General features: G+C 33.6%; 1 protein-coding gene across 5 annotated transcripts in view; it reads left to right on the top strand.

The window, feature by feature from the left end:
- Nucleotides 1-26,410, top strand: part of SWT1 (SWT1 RNA endoribonuclease homolog) — a 91,698-nt gene that overhangs the window by 1,948 nt on the left and 63,340 nt on the right. For all 5 annotated transcript variants that reach the window (XR_009563260.1, XR_009563259.1, XR_009563261.1 and 2 more), the window contains exons 2-10: nucleotides 1,240-1,329; nucleotides 2,819-2,902; nucleotides 4,079-4,137; nucleotides 9,053-9,791; nucleotides 13,606-13,665; nucleotides 15,234-15,363; nucleotides 16,320-16,421; nucleotides 16,824-17,012; nucleotides 23,093-23,186. Coding sequence is in view for 2 of the 5 variants with exons in the window: in XM_030873042.2 (XP_030728902.1) it covers nucleotides 1,249-1,329; nucleotides 2,819-2,902; nucleotides 4,079-4,137; nucleotides 9,053-9,791; nucleotides 13,606-13,665; nucleotides 15,234-15,363; nucleotides 16,320-16,421; nucleotides 16,824-17,012; nucleotides 23,093-23,186 (1,538 nt within the window). In the remaining 3 variants the exon portion in view is untranslated. The remainder of the gene's footprint in view (nucleotides 1-1,239; nucleotides 1,330-2,818; nucleotides 2,903-4,078; nucleotides 4,138-9,052; nucleotides 9,792-13,605; nucleotides 13,666-15,233; nucleotides 15,364-16,319; nucleotides 16,422-16,823; nucleotides 17,013-23,092; nucleotides 23,187-26,410) is intronic.

The raw sequence follows: 26,410 nt of genomic DNA, 5'->3' as shown, positions 1-26,410 counted from the left end.
TGGGTAATTTAGAATTTGTTCTTAGAAGTTTACGTTGGCTACTCTTTTATTAATTTTTATTATTATTAGATTTCTGTTAGCTATCAGCATTTTTATTCTTTCTTCCATAATCATCAAAACATTCTAAAAGTTTGATTTAGTGTAATTGATCATTCTTTTTTAGAACTTCACTTAGTGTCATCGTGATTGACCAGGAGTAGTTGCAATTGCTTGGTTTCTAGTCTTTGTTATGTTCATAGTGTCTATACATATCACTGCCAGCAATAAACTCTCCTTTGGACTTTGCTTCTGGACCCCTTTTACATCCTCTTGCCCCAGCAAACCTGGTGATATTCCCAGTCTCTGGCCTCTATGTTCCAGTACAGGATGGTTGTATACACTATCTTGAGAGTGTTTATGACCATAAGGAATGACTATGTTTGTGTGTTTGTTTGTTTGTTTTCCTATCAGTAACTAACAGTATAGACTTGATCCAGAACAGGGCTGGAAAAGTGAGACTGGGATGGGAAGTGGACAGAGGGACTGGATCAGCAAGAGTTGGAAGTGGCTCAGAATGAACAATGAATATTCTGGGGAAGAAAAATTCACTCATTCATTCACTCAGCAGACATTTGTGAACACCTCAGTTTTCAATACAGCATATTCTTCAAGAAGCTCAGGGTCTAGAAGAAAGACAACCACGTAAGCCAGTATTTGTTAAGACCCTGCTGTGTACTACCCTGTACAAGGTATCTTTACATCCATAGCTTCATCTGAGTTCTTCAAAAACCTTCTCGGATGAGTTATCTCTATATTACATATAATGAAACTAGGGCTCAAAAAACGTATGTATTTTGCCTGAAGTCGCACTCAGTGAGTGATGGAGGGTGTGTTGGGAAAATGAAGACTTTTGACTAGTTGGTTTTGAGGTATATATAGGTGGGGCAAAATACAGCAGTCTGGCAGGCAGTTGAAAATGGTGTTGTGATGCTTGAGAGAGAAATCAGGGCTAAAGGCATAGTTTTGAGAGTCATTCCTAAAAAGGTAATAGATGAAGCTGAAGGAGGGGAACAGATCATTATGAGGGAGAATATAAGTAAAATAAAGTGGAACAATGAGAGAATCCTGTCACCTTGAGAATGAGTAAAATATGGAAATTATTTTGTAAAACTCCAGTCTTTAAGGAACTGAAAAAAATAATTTCTAATGTTTTTGTTGTGGCAGTGGTAAAACATAATGTGCTTTTGATATTTATTTTAGCTTTTCAAAATGTCCAGCAAAGAATCTTACGGAAAAAAAGAGAAATCTCTGAGAAAAGGCACTGCCCCATCACCCAATGTTGATGAAGAAGTAAGAATTCTGGTTTGTTGCCCTAAAGATACCCTTTTTTACAGTTTATTTTTGTGTAATGAAAAAAATACACCTCAGTTTTAAAATGAGATACGTAAATATTTTGTTCTTCCCTTCTGACCCAGGAAAAGTCACTTGTTATTCTCATTCTTTACTTGCATTATTTTATTTATTCCTCACAGCTCTATGAGGTAGGTACTGTTTTTATCCCAGTTATACAGAGGAAGAAACTGAGGCTTGGCGGTGTCCTTTGTGCTTCCTTCTCATCTTCTTAAACTATAATCTTGCAAGTGCCCAGCCTTAGTTCTCACAGCGTAGTAAACTTCAATAACATTCTTTCAGTTGCTTGGGCCGGAACCCTGGTCATCATGCTCTACCTGCATCCCATCTATCAGCAAATTCTAACAGCAGAGTCTGACTCCCGCCTCTACTTCTATCACCATGATCCAGGCAATCAACTTGCTTTCCTAGGTTATTTCAGTAGTTTCTAAATTGATCTCCCTGCTTCCACCTTTGCCTTCTTGTGTTCTTGACATAACAGCAGAGTGATCCTATTAAACTGTAAGATCATGTCACTCCTCTGCTCAATATTTTCTGATGGTTTTTCGCTTCAGAGAAAAAGCTGAAGTCCTTGCTGGGGCTGACAAAGTGAACTACTCTCCCCATCTCATCTCCATTACATTCTCTCTTTGCTTTCTCCACTTCTTGGCTTCCTTCTTGTTGTTCCAATAAGCCAGGCACATTCCTGCCTCAGGGACTTTGTGCTTGCTGTTACTCCCTTTAAATTGAAAAATTTTCCCTAGATATCCACAGGGTTTGTTCCTTCATTTCTTTAGGTCTCTATTCAGATGTCAGCTTACCAGTGGGGCCTTTTTTGACTACTCTTGTTTAAAATTGCAACTGCCTCACCCTTGCCTGTCAGCCCTTCCTGACCCCTTTCTCTGCTTTATTTTTTTTTCCGTAGCATCATCTGACACACTAAATATATTATTTGCTTATTTGTAAATACCTGCACTAGTTTTTAACCTCCATGAGGGCAGGGAGTTTTATTGTTTTTTCATTAATCTGTCCTCACTGTCTAGAAGAATGTCTTTGACACATGGTAGGTACTCAAAATATGTTTGTCCTGGGTCTATTGAATTTAGGATCCACTGAAAAATAACTGGATATATGGTTTTGCTTTGTAGAAAATGGAATTCCACCATGGCAGTGCCACTTCTCAATGTCCTTGTCTGAGTCGTCTGCAGCCTTCTGCTGTAGCACCTGTATCCCATCTCATCCCTAGTTCAAGAGCACCTACATCTTCTGATTTCTAGTTGGGTCTTTCTTCCTCTTACCAATGTTTGTATGCCCTTAAACATTGTTCTCCTCTGAAATTTATTATTAATGTAGAAAGAATCTTGATTTATAGTAAGTGATGAAATAATGCTCTCTTATGCTGTGCTTTATTTTGTGCTTTTCTTTCCTTTTTTCCAAATGGCATTCTTAGGATAAGAAAGAGAAAAAAACCTCAGCAAATTCTACTAGTTCACCTTGTTCTGTAATATCAGTTTCAACAGAGAAGAGAAAACTGGTGAGTGTTTAGCTACTGTAACTAACTCTAAAAATTATTTATATTTAAGTTTGAATGTGCAGTTAGAAGGTTTATGATATAAATTCCCCCACTACTTTTCCATTAATTTTTTTCTTTATATTATTGTTACTTTTTGGTAGCTGATAGAAAACGAGTTTTTTCTTTCTGCTGCTCACTAAAAAGCGTTTATCAAGTTCTTTGTTTCTTTGTGCTAATAGACCCTATTATGTGGGATTAGACAGCATGAATATAAATTTAGACAGTTTTTAGGTCTTTCCCCATATATGGTTATATTTCTCTTTACAATTTCATTTTGAGATAGCCAAGGCACATACAGTGTTTGCATTTTCAGATTCAGAAATAGAGATCCAGAAAGTTAAGTGATTTGTCAAAGGACACAAAATTATTTGCAGCAACAGAGCCAAGTCCAGATTTCTTTCCACTGTCTCACAAGTAATTTGAAACAGTGACAGCAGACCAAACACATTAACCTAGTACATAGGTGGTTGTGAAGTACTCAGCATATTCAAGTGAGAGTTAGGTGTATATCAGGATAGCTACACAGTTGTTGTAGGTAATAAGAGAAGGTAGTTGTGAAAGTTCCATGAATGCAGAATTGGGTTTTTAAGAATTTGTTTTCACATAATGAAACTGCTGTTGCAATTTATTCTTGCTTTATTAAACTTCTTAAAACACTGATTTCATCTTTTTACAACTTACTGTTTATTGTCCTGCTTTGATACTTATGTCCTTTATATTAGGTTATTTGTACATATCCTTCTACTTCTTTCTACTTTATCCTTTTACTGTACTCTGAACTCTTTAGGACAGGGACTATACCCTCTTTCTCTATTATTTTTCTTGTGCCTAGCTCTTGTACCCAGAATACATAGAGAGACAGGGTGGTAGAATAGAGAGGGTAGACAGATCTGGTTTCAGATCACGGCTCTGCTACTAACTTGCTCTGTGATGTTGAGGATATTTTTGCTCTGTTTGAGCCTTTATCTGTAAAATGGAGATGATAATAATAACTGTCTCACAAGATTATTGGAAAGATTTATTAAATTATTGTGTCAACCTATTCACTAACACATAGGTATGGAAAAAATACCGTCTCCCAATCTCCTTCCCCAGTGCACAATTTATATTTCCTAAATGATATCTTTTTTCTTTCAGAAATCAGATGATACAGATATTCTGTACTGTAATATAAAAAGAAGACAAGAACTGAAAAGGTAAGTTTTCTCTTTTTCTTGATATATTTTCACTTTTTTTTAGCTTTGAATTGTGAGACTAAATACTTAGATTCGCAAAATCCTTTATTTTGTTTAGTACTGTTTTACATGCAAATATTTATAGCTAAATCACAGATTATGGTTAATTTTCTTAATATTTGTATAAATTTAAGAAAAAGTTGAGTGAAATGAAAAGTCTATCAGAATTCTATGCTATGTAAATACTACTTTCAAATAAAATGTAAATTTTTATCTCAAATAATTTGATTTTGACGCACCCTTATAAGATATATAACTTCATTATATATAGTAATGGAAGGGGTTATGAGGCTGATTTAATAATTTTGGATAAATTATCTTTGCATATTACCCACGAAGAGAATATGTAACTTATTGAATTGGTAAGGGTCTAAAACCACGTTAATTAAAAACAGGTTATGGCTACAACTAGAGAACTTGGGGAATAGTGTTAGAAATAATGGAGATTATTTCTCCTTAGTTTTCTGTGTTCTTTGGATAAAAAATTCAGAGAATTTTGTGGTGAAGGAATTCTTGCCACTAATGGGGGTAAATAAGTATAAAAAGTATAATGCATGATAAAAGTTGGTAAGATCAAAGTTTCTCTGAAAATAAGGAGTTACAGGAAAACAATTAAAGTGGCATTAAATCTATGAATAAAACTTTTGCTTCCCTGACAAGCTCAGTTAATGTTTGCTAAAATCAAAAAATCAGCTTGCCTCTGACTCTTTTTCAGTTTTTCTTTTGGATCATCTTTTTTTTTGTGAATCTTCGTCTCTATATTATTATCTGTTGAAGTATACTCTGTCACAAATTTCATGTTATATTGACTATCACTTTCTAAATTTTTCAGATTTTTAATGCCTTTGTACTAGTATCTGGTTTTTTAAAAAAATTTTAAGTTTGAAAACACTGCCTGATTTTTCACTAGTTACCTTTTGCTTAAGAACACATTTTCTAGCCTTGATTTTATATCCATGTATAAGAGTGTAAATGGAGTTCTGATCTATATACTCAACTCCCTTGGACTTATTCATATAGTCTCTGGGAAGAGGAAAAAATAATGTTGAGTTATTTTGAGAATAGGATCAAAATTATTCTAAGGATGCAATGAAGTTCAACTTGGTGTCAGTATTTACTCAAAATCTGCTCCTTGGCTTCAGCCCTTGCATCACTGAATAGTTGAATGTCTTATTCAATGACATTTCTGTATCTCTGAACCCAAGTGTGATCAATGACCATGCTATTGTGTGAGTTATTACCATATCTAATCAGGGTAACAATATCAGTAACATGAACAGTGCAAAGCATCTAGATTTATTGTTAATCTCTGATTATTTACTTTCAGATGTTGGTGAGTAGTTTAGATGTAACTCGTAGTGAAATTTTCTTTTGTCAAAGACAAGTATACAGCATACAATATACTTCAGAATGACCTTGTCGTGCATTTAAACAATGTGATATATATTTGAAACGTTGATTGGACAAAAGAAAGCTGTAATACTGTGCTTAGTAGATATCAATATCAGTAATGCGGGATTTCTCATGACCATTGGTTGCTTGCAGAGAAAATGATTCATTTGAGATTGTGTTTACTTCCTGGAGTAGTAAACAAACTTATTTGCCTTAAGGTTATAAATATTTCTTTATGATACATGGCATCTTCTGAAAAGATCTCCCTATTCAACTACAGGAAAGGTCCCGAAATTGATGTGCAAACATTGAAAGCTGAGATGTAGGTGGAAAATCAGAGAGAATTTTGTCATGCTGAAAGCCAGTTACATTGTATTGTTACCACAATTCCAGATCCTTGGTTGAATTTATTAGCAATAAAAATATAAGCGAAGGCAGCAGTCTCTTGAAAATATTCAGAAAGCATTTCGTCAGGTTGCACACAGTTTGTGGGATTTCTTCAATAAAAATTGCATCATAACCATTGGCCAAATCTTTAAGTCTAGGAGTTGAAAAGGAGATAAGTTTTATCTCAGTTAGTATTAGAGAGATGGTACTATTTGCCATCAGCAGTACCCATTATTGGCAGAATTAACCAAAAAGTACTTTATTCTTCATTTGACCTAAGTTGAAAGTAAGTATGTGATTTAATATCCTAAATGTGCATTATGATGGCTAATGGAGTAATCTAGCCACTGGTAATGTTGAGCAATTATTTTTCTTGCTGTATATCATGTTTTAAAACATTGGTTACTAAATTTTGGGACTTCCCTGGTGGTCCAGTGGCTAAAACTCCGTGCTTCCACTGCAGGGGACATGGGTTCGATCCCTGGTCAGGGAACTAAGACCCCACATGCTGCATGGCATGGCCAAAAAAATTAAAATAAAACCTTGCTTACTAAATTTTAAAATAATCTAATTATAACAATTAAATTTTTGACAAGATTTCACATTTATTTTTGTATCACAAGAGTTCAATCTAGGATGGTGATATTTAGCTTCAGCTGATACTGAGTTTATGCTTAAGTCATTCATAAAAAATAAGTATTTGCTATATGTCTAACATGTCTAAAAAGATCTCAGAACTTTAGTATTTTGGGTTGCAAATATACAACTACATTATCACAATATAGCATTTTGCAAAACTAGTTGATAAGAGGTAACTTCTAAGATTTAATTTTGTTGGTCTTTTAAAAGGTATTATAATGCTGAGTTTTTATTAATTATGACCATATGGACCATGGTGCATAGATTGCTGTGATATATGCAGTACAGGGCCGTTGTGAAGAAAAAAATAAAATAGGAATTTTAAACTGCTCAGAAAACTACAGGGTCCTGTTAAAATTTTTCTTTTGTTTGTTGTTTTTCTGATTTTTCTTTAATGCAGTTGATGTCTTATATGATATACTATTAAGTGTCAAGCTAGGGTCCTATTAAAGTTTTGTTTTATTGCTACTTATTAACAGATAAATAATGTTAGGCAGTCTTTTTGTAGAAAGAGATAGTAAAGAATGTAAAACCAGATGAAGACTCAGGTGAAACTCCTATAGAAACTCTGAGATGTTTATAGTTTGCTCTTGCATAATTAATTATTTGAAAAGTCCCTTATTTACCATCTCTTTCTCCCTTGCTGGACGGTAAATTAATTGCGGGTACGGACTGTATTTGTTATGTCCTCCGCTGCCTCCCAGTGCCCGGCAGAGTGACAGGTACTTAAAAGGCACTTAAGGATTTACTGATATAAATTAACGGATTGTGGTTCCTTGAATTTTTTTCCCCTTTCTTTCTGACTACAAAGTAGTATCTAGTTTTATTAAGCAGGAAAATGTTATCACTTCTAGCTATTGCTGCTTCTAAAACTTTTTAGCACATTTCTTTCTAGCTTTTTTACTATGCTAGAAAACTGTTGAGACCACATTATGTATAGAGATTTGTACCCTACTTGTTCTCTGCTTAATATTATATCAATATGTTTCGTTATGTCATTGAAAACTTTTCATAAACATCATTTGAAATGACTGTGACACTCTATCATATTCGCTAGAATGACATGTTTTTTAGTCATTTCAAAAATTTTAGCATTTATCTCGTACCTGATTTTTTCCTCTTATAAATAGCCCTGAATTGAATATCTTGCTGTTATTATTTTTTAGTCCATTTCTGCTTTTTTTCCTCCTTTGTATAGAATTTCTGAAGTGCGAATTACTAAGAAGTCAAAGGATAAGAACATTTTTAGAATTCTTAATTATATTGTCAGATTCCTTTGTGTAACTGTTAAATCATTTTGCATTTCTACTAGCAACATATGAGAGGGTCCATTTTACAATTTCTTGCTGGTGTTTAATGTTATTTAAAAATCTTTGCTAATTTGATAGAAGAAAATGGTATGTTGTAATTAGCATGTCTGTGACTTCTAGGGAAGTCAGACTTTTTTCCCCAAAGTGTTTATTAGCTATTCCCTTTTTCTCTTTCATTAATTTTCTGTTTATGCCTTATTCTAGAGTCTTAGTACTTTATTTTTTGAATTTTATTTTATTTTTTTATACAGCAGGTTCTTATTAGTTATCCATTTTATACATACTAATGTATATATGTCAATCCCAATCTCCCAATTCATCCCACCACTACCCCTGCCCCACCACTTTCCCCCCTTGGTGTCCATATGTTTGTTTAGAGTCTTAGTACTTTTTTTTTTTTTTTGCGGTACACGGGCCTCTCACTGTTGTGGCCTCTCCCATTGCGGAGCACAGGTTCCGGACGCACAGGCTCAGTGGCCATGGCTCACGGTCCTAGCTGCTCCGCAGCATGTGGGATCTTCCCAGACTGGGGCACGAACCCGTGTCCCCTGCATCGGCAGGCGGACTCTCAACCACTGCGCCACCAGGGAAGCCCTTAGTACTTTTTGATGAGCTTTTTATTTACTAAGGCTAATAAGCTGTCACATATGTAGTAAATACCATTTCCAAGTTATTTTAATTTTATTATTTTTTAATATGCTAAAGTTTTAAAGTAAATAGTCATTTATGTTTACTGTTTTCCTTTGTGATTTTTCCCACTGCTATTAAGTTTAGGAAATTCTCTATTAAGAAATCAGATAAATATTCCCTTTTTCCCCTGTGGTTTTTAAGTATTTAATATGAAGTAGAGCAGTTATGGAAATAATAATTATTTTGCACTTAAGTGTTTAATCTGTTTGAAATTATACCATCTGGTATTATATAAAGCTGTACGTTTGTGGGGTTTTTTCCAAATAGCAAACCAGTTCTTCCAATAACTGTTTGTTGAGTAATCCTTTCCACTTCATTCTTAATGTAGCCATTTCTTACTTTTTATGAAGTTCCTATCAGGCCAGTTCTTTCACTTCCTCACTAAAATGATACAGTGCAATATTACATATTATCAGGTACAATTGTAATGTAACCTAGTTTTCTGTGCTGCTTTACAGACTGAATGTAGAAACTGACACTCCAAGAAAGAGACCAAAAATTAGTTCTTCATCCCAAGGACTTGCTAAACTCCAAGAAACATCATACTCAAATGATAATCAGATTACTTCTCAGAGTCCTTCTTCAAATGGAACTAAAAATGGTATAAGTAAATGTGTAGATTTTAAAGTTAAAGATATTAAATTGACAAATGTTAAGAGTGAGCTGGACCATGGAATTAAAAACTTTAGCAGTCCTAAGATTGCCAAAGATGTGAGACCTAAAGCTGAAGGCCAGGCAAGTGAAAAAAAATGGCCTCATCTACTTGCTCAGAGGAAGAAGATGAAGGAACTCAAGAAAGAAAGGTACAATAAATTTAGAGACAGTTGTGAAAAATATGTTTTGGAGAAATGCAAGAGAATCCAATTTTCTCAGGATTATAAGTCCAACAAGATAATTAAGGAACCCCTCGAATCTAGAAGAAGAATGATCAATTTCAAAATCCTAGGAGAATCCTGTGAAACCCTTCAGAAGCTTGTAGAAGAAGATGTCTTCAGTTTAGATTCTAACACGTTAAAGACCAAGCAGGAGAAAAAAGAATGCCTGGAAGGCTCCCAGTTTTCGTTAAATTTGACAAGGCACAAAAGTGAACATTTATTTTCAGATTCCACGTATAAGCAGACTGTTCGTGAGTGGGAAGGAAAATATCATGAGCATCAAAGAAGTAATGATTCAAGTTCTAGTGAAAACCTAACCAAGGTAAGGTAGTGCAAAATGAATATAGGCTTTAGCAAAGAGTTTTAATGTACTTAGGTTTGTGTTGTTTCTATTATAGATAATGATCATAGAGAGCTGATTCTATTTAGTCAGGAAGATAATGTTGATTCTTTTATTTTACCACGATAATTCCAACTTCCTTAGGAGGCTATCCTGGCAAGTATCAAGGATCCAAAATAAGAGGGAATGTGTAAAAATATAGAAAGAAGCCATTATAGATCGTTCTATCAGAAAAGCACTGTGACAGTCTTAGGCTCTTCTCTAACTCCAGGAACTATAGAACATCCAGGGCTTATTATTCCAAATAGCTATTCGTTTAACAAATTTTTTTTTGAATGCCCTATATGCCAGGCACCACAATCACTGTCTTTCTTTTCAGAGACTTACTTAATATGAGGAGACACAGAAACAGCCACCTCAGGTCTGATCAGTACTTATCACCTAATATGGGAATACACAGCAGGGGATTAACATGGCCTTGGTGCACCGTGGAGGGATTAATTCAGGAAGGTTTACTGGAGGGGATAACAAGTAAACTGAGAACTGAGGATTGAATAGGAGTTATTCACGTGCAGACAAGATGGAGTGAGATGGGAGAAGCAGGGATGTTCCAGGCAAAGGGAACTGTGTGTACAGAGATCCAGGCTAGAAAGCTTGGCATATCTTGTTTTGCTTCTAAATTATGTAATAAGTCAGCATTTGTGGACTAATTTGAGAACCTAATTGCTACAGCCTTGTTTCTATGGCAAATAAAATTATTTATTGATACCTTTAAGACAACTTTTAGAACTTTGGAACTTCAGAAGTTCTGAAATTTAGAGACTGCTTAAAAACAGGTGGTGGTGGAGCCTACCTACTTTTAGGAATCAAGACTACAGAGTGTAGTATAAGATAACTTCCTTTGAAAAATGTAGGAATTGTAACTAGGGAGGCCAGAAGAGCTTGAGAGAGAGTACTCTTTGTTCACTGAACTTGAAGGAGTCCAAAGAAGGAAAGAATTGAGTCTGTTCTTTTTATTGCTTTCTTAAAGGAAAGCTACAGTTTTCTTCTTGTGCTCTGTAACCAGTTCTGTAGAGTAGCATGCAAGCAAGGAATCTGAATTTTCCAGTATCAACATCTGAATCTGAATTTTCCAGTACAACATCTTTGTATCATTGTTTGGTGTTCCCCTCGTGCTGTACATCTGAGGAACAGTATGAGAAATCCCTGCACTGCATCTTACAGGTTTTTTTGCTCTCTGTGTAGAATTGCTACACAAACCAAAAGAGGTACATAGCATGAATATTAAGTTGTAGGGGAAGCAATTTTTGCATGATTACTTTTCAGTTATTGGAATTAAAACTCTTTATATTCCCTTGATAGCAGTCTTATCTGACTCAAAGTCATGTAGACACAGGAGCAGCAAGTAAATATTGTTCTTACCTTGAATATATTATCTTTAGCATATTATTGACAGAAGCTAATCATCTTAATATTATATTTGTTGTTTTGTTTTCCTCATATATTCCTCAGTAGATAATTATCTTCCTAAAATAATGAGTGTACTTTACAAAGAAATAACTGTATTTTCTGGATTTAGTAATCCTGTTATGCTTTCCTAGGAGAAAGTGACTTATTTTGTTTCTTAGGTTTTTTCGTCCTTTGATACAGACCCTTCTCAGTTTGCACCATCCCCTCACCATTGCTAACTAATGTTCTAGAGATTTGTGGTTTATAGGCCACTTTTATAAGTGGTATCCCACTTAATTCTTACGAGCCTGTGGGGTAGAGATTCATCAGTTTATCAAACATTAATTAAAGATACCTATTATGTGTTAGGTTCTAGGCATTTAGAGATGAATAAGATGCTTTTTACCCTCAAGAAGTTCCCAGGGAGGTAGATTAGTAAACAAATACAATTGCAAATACAGTGAAGTAAATATTAGAGCCCTAGGAATTTGGCTGGTATTAGTATAAATTTGGGAGTGAGTTAAGGAAGGGCTTATTAAGGTGGAGGTTCTTAAGCTTGGTATTGAAAAATGTGTAGAGCAAAGAATAGAAGTGTTGTCCTGTCAGGGGAGAGGGCCAGTTGTGTAATGGCCCAGAGTTACGAAATTGCATGGCAAGAGCGTACGTGGGCACTTAAGTTGTTCATTTTGCCTTGAGTTGTGTAGAGAGTCTATAGAAGAGGAAGTTGGGGAGGAAGCGAGGGTCCAGAAAATGGATTTCTTTATCTCTCATGGGAAAGGTGGTTTTTTATCTTGTAGATAGTACAGAGCCATTGAAATGTAGTCAGGGAAGCAGTATAATCAGGTTTTTAGTTTGGAATCACTCTATCAGATAAAACCATTTATACCATCATTATTGTTATTCCCTTTTGTCATCTCTAGGGAAGGCTTTATCCAGGTCCATGTATTTAATAAAGCATGGTAGGGGAAGGCAAACATTTAACACCCACTAAGACTTTCTTTTATAATAAGGAGGAGGTTTTCCAGGACAACTGACACGAACTTTTCTGGATTTGGAGGTAACAGAAAATTTATTGAAATCACTGAAAGTGACCTGTGATCAACGAGAGTGAAGGGTAATAGTAAAAGAATGAAAAGACTTCAAATGTCACGAGTTTCAGGAAGTTCTATAATAATCTCTAGCTTGGTTGGCACTCCTTAGCTGAAAAGAACCTAAAGCTCTAGTGAGATTTAAAGTCAGGTAGAAAAGGCATTATAAAACCCAGGGTCATGGAATAGTAAAGCTATAATGGGCCTACGTGTGTGATGTATGTGGTGTTGTTGTATCCGGTGAAGACTGATGTTAGGTAGTTTGGGTAGAAGCTGAATTCCCAATAAAGCAACATATGATACACTTGTTTAAAGAGGGTCTGTAATTTTTATACAGTGTCTTGTAAAATACCTGTGAGTTTGGTGCTTGGAGAATTCTTAGAAGATGATTTCGTTTAGTAGTGGCTTTTGCTGAGTTCCTTGTCACCTGTATGTAGGGTTGAGTAAGTCTCATCCACTCACCAAAAGTGCCAGTGAAAAATTGAGATTTTCAATCTTTGCTAGGAGACAAAAAATAAAACACCCATAAATGATAACATTTTTCAGCTTTTCCTCCCTCAGCCATATAATAATCTTCAAGTTCCCTTTGTTTTGTCATGTCACTTTTATAAATGGCTTACTTACTCCTGGATAAAAATTTCCCACCACCGAAGGCCAGCTCTTTTTACCTTTGCCATGGTTGTTGTGTTTCTTAGGGTGACATGTTTTATCCTAGAATACGAGTATTTTTAGGAATGTATATATATAGATGAGTAAACCCTAAAGAATTTCTACTATGTTTCATAACTTAATAGAATGAGGCTTTTCTATTCTAGGGGCAATTTTTCATCTGGGGGCAGTTTTGCCTCTTAGGAGGGCATTTGGCAACTGACTTGATGGAGACATTTTTTTTTTTTCAGTTCATTGTTTTTCTTTTTATTGTGACTGTTTAAGTATGTACCCCCAAACAGCATAGTTTTCTTGTCTTTAAACTGAAGTATAAATCCTTTTCTCTTCAACTCTATTTACAATCAGATTTTATCTCTATTACTCCACTGAAATTGCTTGGGCAAAGGAATGGAGACATTTTTGATTGTCAGGGTTGGGAGTGGGTAGATATCTAGTGGGTAGAGGGAAGAGATACTTCTAAACATCCTACAACGCATAGGATAGCCCCCAAAACAAAGAATTACCTGATCCCAAATGTCAGTAGTGCTAAGGTTGAAAAACCTTACTCTAGGTATATGCTTCGTAACTAATAAAATTACTTTTCATTTCAGAGTTTTGAAGCACCGTGTTCTTCAGTGTCACTTGAAAGTATTCAAGATACAGATCAAGAGGTTACTGATATATTTATTTACTCTGAATATTTTTAATGAAATTAAGTCAAAGGTTCCTATTTCAATAAAATATAATGAGTATAAAAACCTTGATAGTATGAAAATAACAGTGATGTCACTGCCTAATTCAATACGTAAGTTTTTATGAAGCCATGAAAAACTGTTTGGAGAAGTATTTACATTTACTTTATCACCTTTTGGGCTTTTTTTCTAATAACCTCTAATCTGTTTTGACAGAGTATCTTTTTTTTTTTAATTAATTAATTAATTTATTTATTTTTGGCTGTGTTGGGTCTTCGTTTCTGTGCGAAGGCTTTCTCTAGCTGCAGCGAGCGGGGGCCACTCTTCATTGCGGTGCGCGGGTCTCTTGCTGTCGTGGCCTCTCTTGTTGCGGAGCACAGGCTCCAGATGCGCAGGCTCAGTAGTTGTGGCTTATGGGCCCACTTGCTCCACGGCATGTGGGATCTTCCCAGACCAGGGCTTGAACCCGTGTCCCCTGCATTGGCAGGCAGATTCTCAACCACTGCGCCACCAGGGAAGCCCCTCTAATCTGTTTTGAATAAAGAGCATGGAGCCTGTGGCCCACAAGTTACATGAATTTTAAATTAATGTTATGTTTTTGCATGCTTATGCCTTGGCTTGCCAAAATGCAGTATGATATTAGCATGTTTTGCCTCATTTTTCTAATTAGCAACAAGATGGACATTTCTTCAAAGAAAATGAGGGCACATACATTTATTTTTTACCTGTTGCTTCATTTCTCAGCTAGAATCTCCTGGTTGAACCTCATAGAATTATTGCATACAATTTTATCTTCCCTGCTTCTAAATTAAAATTAGATTCATAGAACACTTTGTGTTTTTCTATTTAAAGGAGACTTTAAAACCATACTGATTGCTTTTTATTTGTGACAGTCAGTTATACTTTTATGTCTTTTGGGTCAATGCCCCTTGAGAGAAGAAAGATTTCTCACCTCTGCTCTAAAGTTAGATTATACTTTAATTTCTTTGCATCAGAATACATCAGGGAACTACTTCCCTGAAGTGAGAAGGGTATTAAGATCTGGATTTCAGTTTTTGATGGTTCATAAACAATCTTAGAAATCTTAGGAAAAGTGCTCATCATCCAGATAAAAACATATTTGGCTCCTAAAATACTTTGAAGTGAGAATGGGAATGAGAATTAACTTGTTTTGGAAGTCTGTTTTGTACTAGGCTCTGTGTGAGGTTCTTCACATTATTTCATTTAATCCTTACGAAAAATACTAAAAGGATACAGATATTTAATATTCCTATTGTGTAGACAAACTGAGACCCATGGTTGTTAAATAATATGCTTGCCTAAGGTTGTAGAAATAATAAAGTAAGAAGAGAAGAGCTATATTAGAAACCTTGTGTATGTTTATAAATCTGTATTCTTTTATCATGTGGCTTTCATATTTTTGTAAATATTTTTCTTTCCACAAACTATCTCATATTAAGTGAATTAAGAATTAATTGCTTTTTTCTCTTACTAATCTGCAGAGAAACTAATTCAAAATATTTTGCTGCGGGTCTTTTGCAATTTAGATGCAGATTGTAGAAGAGCTTCACGCTGCACGTGTGGGAAAAAGTGTGGATTTAACTGTGGTTCCATCTTCTGGAGAGTTAACAAGTATGGAGATTGACTTGGTGGAAGATGATGTACATTCCTCTTCTGGTATATCCTATATGCATATGACAGTTTTATGATCTCCTATGTTTTCCTAAGAATTAATGTGCCGACATTCAATTTTTATAATATTTAGAGGAAAAATGTTAAAATGTGCTTATTTGAAATAATAAAGTATATTTCTTTTAGCTACAGGAATCAGGTCTAAGGTTTGTCTTACCATCATTTGCTTTATATATCTCACATTATTAGGCAGTTAGACATATTTTCTCTTTCACCTTTTGCCAAGGGGCAGTAATCAGAGTTATGAGCTGTCTTTTATTTTTGCTCTTAATCATAACTTTTAACAATTTCAGCTTTGTAAAGCACTGATCAGAAATAATGCAAATTGCTCAAAGGTATTATATTCATGGATTTCTTATTTATATAGTAAAATTGTGATTATTCTCACTCCTTGGAGAAGATAATGATAGATATTACCCAAAATATGTTAGTATACTGTTTTGAATTGTATTTGTAAAAATAGTAATGCTATGTTACATTCACATTGCATTTTTCAATTTATTAAGTGTTTTCCTATGCATCAACTTATCTGTTCCTCACATGACCCTATGAAATAACAGTGCTAGTATTATCTTTTTTCTTTCATTTACATATATTTGTTTTTTCAGTTATATTTCAGAGTACATTAAAATTAGCTTATGATTCCTAAGTACATAACTACCAGTGATCGAGTACAGGGTTTGGCAGCATAGTTACTGCTGGTGCAAGTTAATTTATGATTTAAAATCCACCCGTAAGCAATATACAATATTCTATTGGTGGATAATTAAACACTGATTACTGTTCTTTCTCTTAAGAATTGGAGTAAATGCATTTTTGTTTTTATTGTCTAAAGTACTGCCTTAAGAATGCTATCAAAGTTCTGTGATACCAAAATTGTAGTTATTATACAAGTCTGTTATCAAATGTCATGAAATCCTCACTTTGCTCTTTTTCTTTAGCAAATACTGCTTCAGACAAAAAGCTTTTAATTGTTGTTGACACAAATATACTGATGAATCATCTCAAATTTGTTAGAATTTTGAAGACAACAGAAATCTCAGGTATTTATAGAACATATTTACCGATTCTGATTTTCTTATTTGAGTTGGTACTTTATATGAACAGTGATGTGGGTTCCCCCCCCCCACAAACTTATTTCCATTTGGATATGTTATTAAGTATGTGTGTGTATATATACATGAAGCATAATCAACTTAAGTTAAAAAAAAAAAAAGCCTTTACACGTTAACCTAGCTTCTAAACTTACTCTTTTGTGATTTCCAGTAGTATTTATTTTTGTAACATTCTCTTGACACTTATATCTGGTTTTAGTTCCTATTTTTATCTATTATCTCTTCATTCAGATTGTGAATTTCTTTAAAACTTTTAATTCTCCTATAGCAGTTTGATTTAGTAGCTCAATACATATTTGTTGACATCTAAGAAATCTTTTTATTTTTTAGGCTTTGACAGGCTTGTGTTAATAATTCCCTGGGTTGTTGTGCAAGAGCTGGATCGTATGAAGGCAGGAAAATTACTGAAACGTGCCCAGCACAAAGCTATACCTGCCGTTCATTTCATCAATGACGGTCTCAAAAATCAAGATAGAAAGCTATGGGGTCAGTCAATACAACTTGCATCTCAAAAACTTTGTAAGTATTGTTCTCTCAGGGTGCTTCTTGATTAAGATTTGTTTGGACGCTGACTCATTAATGAAGGGAAATGGTGCAGAACTTTAAAAAAAATTAACAGTATTACAGTGTGAAATGGCAGGGCATAGTGATGCTTTGGCATATTCTGTTAGGCTTGGTTTGGAGGCCTTTGATTTTTATTTTCTGCTTCTCCTAGACCTTCTTAGGTTATGTCCATATTTCACAGAGACTGACTGTATAGTTCTGTATGCATAGTTGTCTATATTATAGTACTTTGGATTCTTTTTTTAAAATACCATGTTGAGTGATGAGGCCACTAAGTGATCTATGTTTCTAATCATCACTGCATGCAGTTAATATAATGCAGAGGCAGGCATTGTTTTCCTCTCGTTTGTCACAACCTGTAATAAGGAGGTATTTTTATTATAGAGGTCTATAGATTTTCTCCTGATTTTTTTCCATATTAGTTTTTTTTTTTAGTCATTTAAAAATCTTAGAACCTAAGTATGTTCTTCATGTTTTTATATTTTTTATACAATTTTTTAAAATTAATTAATTTATTTATAGCTGTGTTGGGTCTTCGTTTCTGTGCAAGGGCTTTCTCTAGTTGTGGCAAGCGGGGGTCACTCTTCATCACACATGCAGGCTCAGTAATTCTGGCTCACAGGCCCAGTTGCTCCGCGGCATGTGGGATCCCTGCATCGGCAGGCGGACTCTCAACAACTGCGCCACCAGGGAAGCCCCCATGTTTTTATTTTATTTTTTAATTTTTTTTTAACATCTTTATTGGAGTATAATTGCTTTACAGCGGTGTGCTAGTTTCTGCTTTCTAACAAAGTGAATCAGCTATACATATACATATATCCCCATATCTCCTCCCACTTGTGTCTCCCTCCCACCCTCCCTATCCCACCCCTTGTTCTTCATGTTTTATATAACTATTTGGAAAAAGATCTGTGTGTAAAGCAACACTGTTGCCTCTGCAGAGTTTATACATACATTTAGAGGATATATTTCATTCTTTAAAAATTGGTTTCTTTCCAACTCAGAAATATTTGTATATGTAGATTTATCTTATTTTAAATATGGATTTATGTTGTCTACTGTATCCATATTTACTATAGGATATGAAATAATTCATCTTTAGATGAATCTAATCACGAAATTAACCCTGAGAAGACTTTTGGCACAGCTGTTTAGTCTTAAATCTTTGAAGAAAAAGGGCCTCTCCCATTAATTTCTTTATTTATTCTCTTTACAAATATTTATTAGCTCTTAGTATATTCCAAATACAATGCTTATGCATTTTGAGTAGGAACATCATGTGCTGTTTAAGAGCTTTTAAAGGAAACCACTAAAAAAAATCACTTATTAGAGTTAAGAAAATATTAAAAATATTAAAATTAAAAACATATTAAATTGAACACCTTAGATGGTCTTTTTTTTTTTTTACTTTCCGTTATGAAAACTTTCAAATGCAGTGTAATATAATATAATATAATAATGAATCCCTATGTACCTCTCACTCATTTTCAGTGATTCTCAACATTTTGTCATTCTTGTTTATTCTCTCATTTCCTTTTCCCCTTCTCCCCCAACTCCTGGAACTCCTGTAGTACTTTGGTATGTATTGCTAACAGATAGGACTTTTTAAAAAAACAGCCATGCAGTTAACAAAACCTCTGATCTAAACCATCATTTCAGTAAAACCCCGATCCTTAAGAAGAGGTGGGAATTTTTTTTTACTCTTAACCTTTTATTGTTTTTCTTTGTTAGTTGATACAAATTGTGTTTTATTATATAATTATATAGATGATGATAATAATAGACAACATGGCCATTACTCTCCAGACCTTTTTCTAAGTGCTTTACAGCTAATATCTCGTTCAAACCTTATAGTACTTGTGGAAGATAAATTCTTATTAGATCCATTTTATTGATGAGGAAATTGAGACATAGAGATGTTAAGAACTTGTCCTAAATGGAATATCTGTCCCTTCAGTAGATTGACTTTGAGACTTATTTTAGAAGAGCTAATTTTAGAATAGATATTTTGGCCACATTTATTATTTATCGATGCTTGTTATGTTTCTTTTGATTTTTCCATTTTTATGTGCTTTTTTGATACTTTGACTTCTTCAGTCTATGCTTTTTGGGTTATTAAGGAGGATAAATCATAGTAGTGGTCTCAAACTTCTGTGCTGCTTCGATTTCTGGGTCTTCCTTGATATCCATATTTCACTTTAAAGCTTAAATTGATATTATTTGATCTTTGTTTTGTTAAATTGCACTTTTAGTTGTAAGGTTGTAGATAGATTATTTGTGTAATTGTCTGTGTCAGATAAATCCTTTATGTGTTTCACTGTATCATTGTTATCTGTCAAACTGATTATTTAAAACATTCTTTATATAAAATCTAATGTAACATTTATTCTGTTGATAGTGATTTTATGATATCCTTTAGAAATATCCTTAGTCACTTTTATCATAATAAAATTATATTTTATATTCTAATGGTAAATTGAAATTCTTATGTAAAAACTTAATTCAGGATTATTGAGTGAAATTAAAGTACTTGCTTGGAGAAAAGCAAGAACAAAACAGTCTTTACACTTTACATCTGTCGAGCACATTTGCCACTAACTCTAATAATTGCTTATCTTGCTGTATTATTATCTTTTACGTAATCACAGTATTATAACAATGTATTTTTTTAGACAAGCATTTTCCATTAAAAAAAAGAAAAATGCCACAAATTGAATGCAGATAGTCCATGTTAAAATAGCCTTAGTTGACCATAATTTTAGTGTTGTCCTTACTCTTTTCAAAATTGTGTTTATTTGATGTAGTATGCATTATGGTGAGAAGAGAATAGGATTTGAAATGTGATTGACCTGGGTTTATAAGCTGACCTAGAGAAAGTTGAAGGTGAGGAAACGGAGTAAATGAAATGGGGGGAAATGACCTCCCCCTGAAAAAAATGGTTGTGAAGATTGGTTGAGCTAATATATTACTTAATGATTTATGGTCTGGAATAGGCGATAATTCTTTTGTGTCCTTTTACATGAGAAGGTTATACAGATTGATTAGAAAAACTAAAAATCCCTTTCCCCTAAATGGACATAGGTTATTAATAGGTAATTCACAAAAGAAGTACAACTAGTCAGTCCTTTGTTCAAGGCAAATATTTTCCTGTTTGCTATTTTTAATATTGTTAATTTCTTACGTATAAAGTTTTAGTTTATATCTTTCACTTTTTCCTTTGTTTTTTTTTTTTTTATTGCTTCTATGTTTAGAAAGCTGCTCCTTCCCAGCACTTGATAGGAACACAGTGCTCAGTGCATTGGGAATATAAATTAGTAACTTTTCAGGAGAGCAATTTATTAGTGTGTATTAAGAAGCCAAAAGAGATGGTTCTCTTTCTAGAAATTATTTTAAAGAAATAATCAGAGATGCTCACAGTGGTTTATATAAATAATGTTCATCACAGCATGATTTATGCAGCAAAAAAATTGGAAACAATCTGTCTAACAGTTGTAGAAGTTACGTATAATGATGTAGTCATATGAGAGAATATTGTATTTTGAAAAACGTTAATGATGTGTGATATTAAAATAAGATTTAAAAGAATATAAAGTGCAATCCCAAATTTCTTAGATTAAGTTAGAGAAAAACAAATATCATATGACATCACTTATATATGGAATCTATAAAAAATTAATACAAAAAAACACTTAGAAATTTGTCTCAGTTCTGAAGGCTAGGAGTCTAAAATCAGTGTGTCAGCAGGGTTGTTTCCTTCTGAGGGCTTTGAGAGAAAGATCTGTTCCAAACTGCTCTTCCTGTCTTATAGATGGCCATCTTCTCCCTATGTCTATTCACATCGTCTTCTCTCTGTGCACGTCTGTCTCCAATTTTCCCCTTTTTAATAAGAATACTAAGTCCTATTGGATTAGGGCTGACACTAATAGACTCACTTTAACTTGCAAAAAGAATAAAAAACAAAAATAAGATTTAAAAGAATATGAAGTACAATCCCAAATTTCTCAGATTATGCATGTATACTTATAGATGGTGGATATTGGTAATATTGAGCTGATGGAATTATGAGTTATTTTAATTTTCTTAATATTTGCTGAATTTTCCAGATTTTCTATAATTATTTTATTTTTATAATTAGGTAAAAATAATTAAAAGCAAAAATAAAGTTATCTGACACCTCCCACATGAGACATTTATTCCATCATTTTTATATTTTCTTTTATTATATTTTTGTTGAATCATTTATCTGCCAAATATTTGTACCAGACACTTCTAAGTGTTGAGGCTGCAGCAGTGAATGAGACATACGAGGCCTGCTGTTGAGAAGCTTTAATTCTATTAAATGTTAAAAATCATATTAACTATAATTTATACAGAATTTATTTTGGTGTTGAATGTGAGTAGAGGTTGTTGCTGTTGAAGTGCCATTTAAGCTAAGTCTTAAGTAATAAATATATGCTACTTAAGGAACACATGATATAAGCATATATTGGGCCAAGTGTTTCATAAATTTTCTCATTTAATCATCCTGTTAAGCAGTTTGTCCATTATTACATGTCCAGTATGTGGGAAAGCAGGGATTCAAACCCAGATCAGTCTGTTTTCAGAGTCTGTTTTGTTCACTTTTGAATAGTACCTGAGCAGGTGCTCAAAAATATTTGTTGATAAAATATTTCATGAATATTCTTGTAGTTTTAGGTATATCTTCCAGGCCCATGTGTGCTAGAAAAAATGACAGAACAGGTAATCTTGAACTTTGATACCTTTAGGGCATGTACTGTAGCCTTTAAACATCCTTCTTTTGGTCAAATTGAGTTACTAAAGTTAACTAGTGATTTTGAGCTGCCCATTTTGCATTATTGTGGTATTTACTCTGTGAGCTAAAAGAAGGAAAATTGACTGCTATAATACATGGCTGGCTGGCTGGCTGGTTGTCTGATTAAAGAACTGAATCACGTCTCCCTGAGGCTCATGCTGTGAGATCAGTTGAGTTCTGTCTAGATTTCACCACGAGATTGTGAGATCCCAAAGAGCTTGTCTTTTGAATGTCCAGTTACCTAGCATAGGCACCTGGTGCAAATTAGACCCTATATAAATATTTATTGAATGCATGAATGAATTTTCTGATTTGATAGTTTAGAGGACTAAGTGACTGTAGGCTAAAAGTTGAGGGGAAAAAAGGTTATAATCTGGGAACAAAGTTGAGTCTCACTGTCCAGTACATCTTGAATTTCAGTGTGTAAGAGAGTTGCCAAAGGCTTAAATCAATTTTTGGGTCCAGGCTCCAAAGATTCTTTTCCAGAAATGGGTCTGGGTAAGTACCCCAGGGAGTTCTGAGGCAAGTAGTGTAAGGACTTATAAGAAATGCTGTCTTTGGTCCTATTCCTACACATTACATTATTTTCACAAAAAAACAAGCTTACTACATGCTTTAAGGCTTGGAGAATGCTAGAGGACACTCTGTCAGCCACATATTAGCATTTGTTAGAAATTACTTTTTGTATTCTCTGCCTAGCGCCTGTGTTGCCTTCTTCTGTACATCTCTCTCTAAATGTTATTGCTTAGAGTTTAAGAAAAAGCAGACACATGAAAGTGGTTCTGTTGTTGGCAGAACAGTTGCTTATAATTTTACAGACCTCTTTTAAGTTGTTAATTTTAAGCATGATGTAATCATATAATTTACTTATGTTAAGTCACTAAGTGACTGAACTGAGACTAGATTCGTAGCTTTTGGTTTCTAATATGGCATTTAACCTACTGATCAGAGTTTTTCCGTTGGGTTTATTAATAGGCATATCCTATTCCATTTTACTGATAGTAGCAAACTAATCAGTTTATTAAACCCACAACTATATGCTGCCTGAATTCTAGATCCAGAATTTTCAAGGCATTGTTTTTGTTGTGTCTTATCTTCCTCTTCTTATTTAAAAAGTTTTCTTCCTTTTAGATGATTTGATTTGTATATATGGCCTAGATTATTCATACAGTTCCCAGATTTTTAGTGTGCTTATTGATTGTTGCTTTTACTAAATTTGCAGATGGATTGAGCGATGAGAACAATGATGACCGTGTATTAAAATGCTGTCTTCAGTACCAAGAATTATTCCCTTGTTCTCTTGTTATTTTGTGCACGTGAGTTTCATTATCATTTTACTCTTTTTTTAAAAATAGTGACTTATATTAAAGAATTTTTAAAAATCATACTGTGTCCCCCATACCAAGATGAAAAACATACATACTTTTCTAAATCTGCCAGTAAGTATATTCAGTTATATCTCACATTCTTATAATGTGCAAGCTATAGAAGAATGAGATTTGAATCTCATGGTTTCATTTCAACTTAAGTTATTTGATATTTAGAAAACTTTTGAAAAAGCAGGGAAAGTCAATTTAACATCCCCCAAAAATAGAAATAAAAATCTGACATTTTTGGTCATGAGGCAGGAGAGTTAATTAACTAATTAATTAATTTGTGGAGAAGGGCTAAGTTTGTTGCAGTTATATCCTTGATGCCTGTGATAGAGTTAGAGTTGGAATTTTGGATCTACCACTTAATCAGCTTTGTGTCCTTGGAAAGTTGCTTAATGTTTCCTCATGTGTAAAATATAGGGAGGATAATAATACCTGCCTTTATAAGGTTATTGTGAGTATTTAGTCAGAAAAAATATATATATGACTTAGAAGAGTGCCTAGCACATAAAATTATCTCAAGAGTTTTTTCCTCCTCCTCCCTTCCTGATTCCATTCCTCCATTCCCAACTAATGTATTCATAACTTAGTTCTAAGGTAAAAGTATCATAATGTTAAGCAAAATTGTATTCATCATGTATGAGAAAAGGCTTTAAAGGAACTGATAAGAGCAATTTTAATTTGCAGTTTTAGTCTGAATTGTATTCACTGAAAAATGGGCTTTTTACAGTTTCATGATCATGCCTAAGTTCTCTGAAATGGAGTGATTATAGAAATGAATAGCCATAAGATTTTTCTTGTAAGGGGGCTTGGTCAATTATCATTTTAGCTGTGTTCAAAGATAATGTTATTTTTTTATATTAAAGGAAATATTACAGATTTCTATCTCTAGTTTCAAATTATTTTTTAATCTAGGACATAATATATCATGTTGGAGTTTGTTGAAGGCTGAAATAGAATTAGTAATATGTTAATCATTTTGAATTTGTGATAAACTAAAATTGAGAGATAATTTTTATATATTTGTTATTTTTTTAGTTCAACTTAGAATGAAAATTAAATTGGTGAGATTTTGTCAGTCCTCCATTATTTCTGCAGTCACTGTTTTGGAATTAACAGATGTAACAGTTTTTAGTGAAATGAAAATTTGTAGTCAGACTTTACTTTTAACTGACATCATCAGGCAAGCCTGTTTTTTATTTTTTCCTATAAAGTGTGATAATCATACTGTGTTAAGTCACACATACTTAATGTGAGGATACATTTATATTACTTTAATGGATGATGATTATAATAATTAATATTAATAACAACACTGATTAGGGGAACCTTTCTATAAACACTATATACTATACCTCATTCTAAGTGCTTTACTCATATTTACAATCCTAAATATGGGCCAGGAACCCCCAGTTAATATCTCTAGTCCACATCTCTCTTCTAAAGTCTCGACTAGTATATTCATCTACTTATTTGATATCTCTGTTTGGATGTCTCCTAGACATCTGGGACCTACCATCTCCAAAAATGAACTCCTGATCTTTCCTTCTAAACTGTTCTCCATCTGAATAAAAAGTGCCATCTTCCACCCATTTGCTAAAGCCAGAAACTTAGGAGTCATTTTTGATTCCTGCCTTTCCTTCGTAATCTATATCCAGTTAAATAGCAGGTCTTGTATGGTCTTCTTTTCTTTGTCTACTCTGCCACCATCCGATGTCAAGTGATGTTATTTTTCCTGTTCCTTTTCTGTTCTAAGACCCATTATGCTCTCTACTTCAATACTTACTTTCCATTTATTTTTCAAAAAGTAATAATGGTATTTTTAATTTTTAAAAAGTTTCGTTATGAAGAATTTCAACAACTTTCAAAATGAAGAAGAGTTAATAAACTCCTAAATACTCAGTTACAACAATTATCAAGATTCTACCATTCTTCTATTATCTATATTTCTGTCCCCCTATATGATTATTTTTATACAGTTCTTTTTATTTTAAGGGAAAATGTATAATATTAAAATGCCCAAATCTTAACTATACAGTGTTGACAGTGGATACCCTGGTGTAGCCCACATCTCTCTTGATACATAGAATATTTCCATTACCCCAAAAAATACTCTCATGCCCCTTTTGTGCTCTTTTCCTAGTTTCTTAAGGTGGACGCTTAGATCATTTTTTGAGACTGCTGTAAATTTCTCTTTAAGCACTGCTTTAGCTGCGTTCCACAAATTTTGATATGTTGTGTTCTTATTTTCATTCAATTTAATATATTTTATAATTTTCAGGAATTCCCCGGCAGTCCAGTGGTTAGGACTCAATGCTTTCACTGCCAGGGCCCTGGTTTGGATTCGATCTCTGGTCGGGGAACTAAGATCCTGGAGCCATACGGCATGGCCAAAAAAAAAAAAAATTATAATTTTCCTTATAATTTCCTTTTGACCCATAAGTTATTTAGATATTTGTTACAATTAATTCCACATATTTTCAAAATTTCCAGTTATCTTTTGTTATTGATTTGCTCTTTAATTCTGTTATGACTTGAGAACATAATTTATATGATTTCTATTCTTTTAAATTTGTTAAACTTTGTTTTATGACCAAGAATAAGGTCTAACTTGGTGAATATTTTATGTGCACTTAAGAAGAATGTATTCAGCTCTTGTGGGTAGAGTATTCCATAAATTTTAAATAGGTCAATTTTATTGATAGTGTTGTTCATGTCTTCTATAACCTTACTAATTATCTGTCTACTTGTTCTATGATTACTGAGAGAGGAGTATTGAAATTCCCAACTGTAATTGTGGATTTGTTTACTTCTCCTTTCTGTTCTCTTTGTTTTATTTCATGTATTATGAAGCTCTTTAGTCAGAGGCACACACATTTAGGATTGTCTTCTTGGTGAATTGACACCTTTCTCATACAATGTCTCACTTTGTTACTGATAATATTCCTGGTTCTGAAGTTTCCTTTGTTTAGTATTAATATTACTACTCCAGTTTTGTTTGCTTAATATTTATATTGTATATCTTTTTCATCCATTTACTTTTAACCTATCTGTATCTTTATATTAAAGTATTTTGTGGATAGCATGTAGTTGGTACTTTTCTTTTTTTCCATTCTGACAATTTCTGTCTTTTTAACTGATGAGTTTCTACTATTCACAGTTAATTG

Source organism: Globicephala melas, chromosome 1 (assembly GCF_963455315.2).
Source record: "Globicephala melas chromosome 1, mGloMel1.2, whole genome shotgun sequence".
Classification (NCBI taxonomy): Eukaryota; Metazoa; Chordata; class Mammalia; order Artiodactyla; family Delphinidae; genus Globicephala; species Globicephala melas.
The sequence above is the reverse complement of the archived record's forward strand: the minus strand, read 5'-3'. Positions and strand labels throughout refer to the sequence as shown.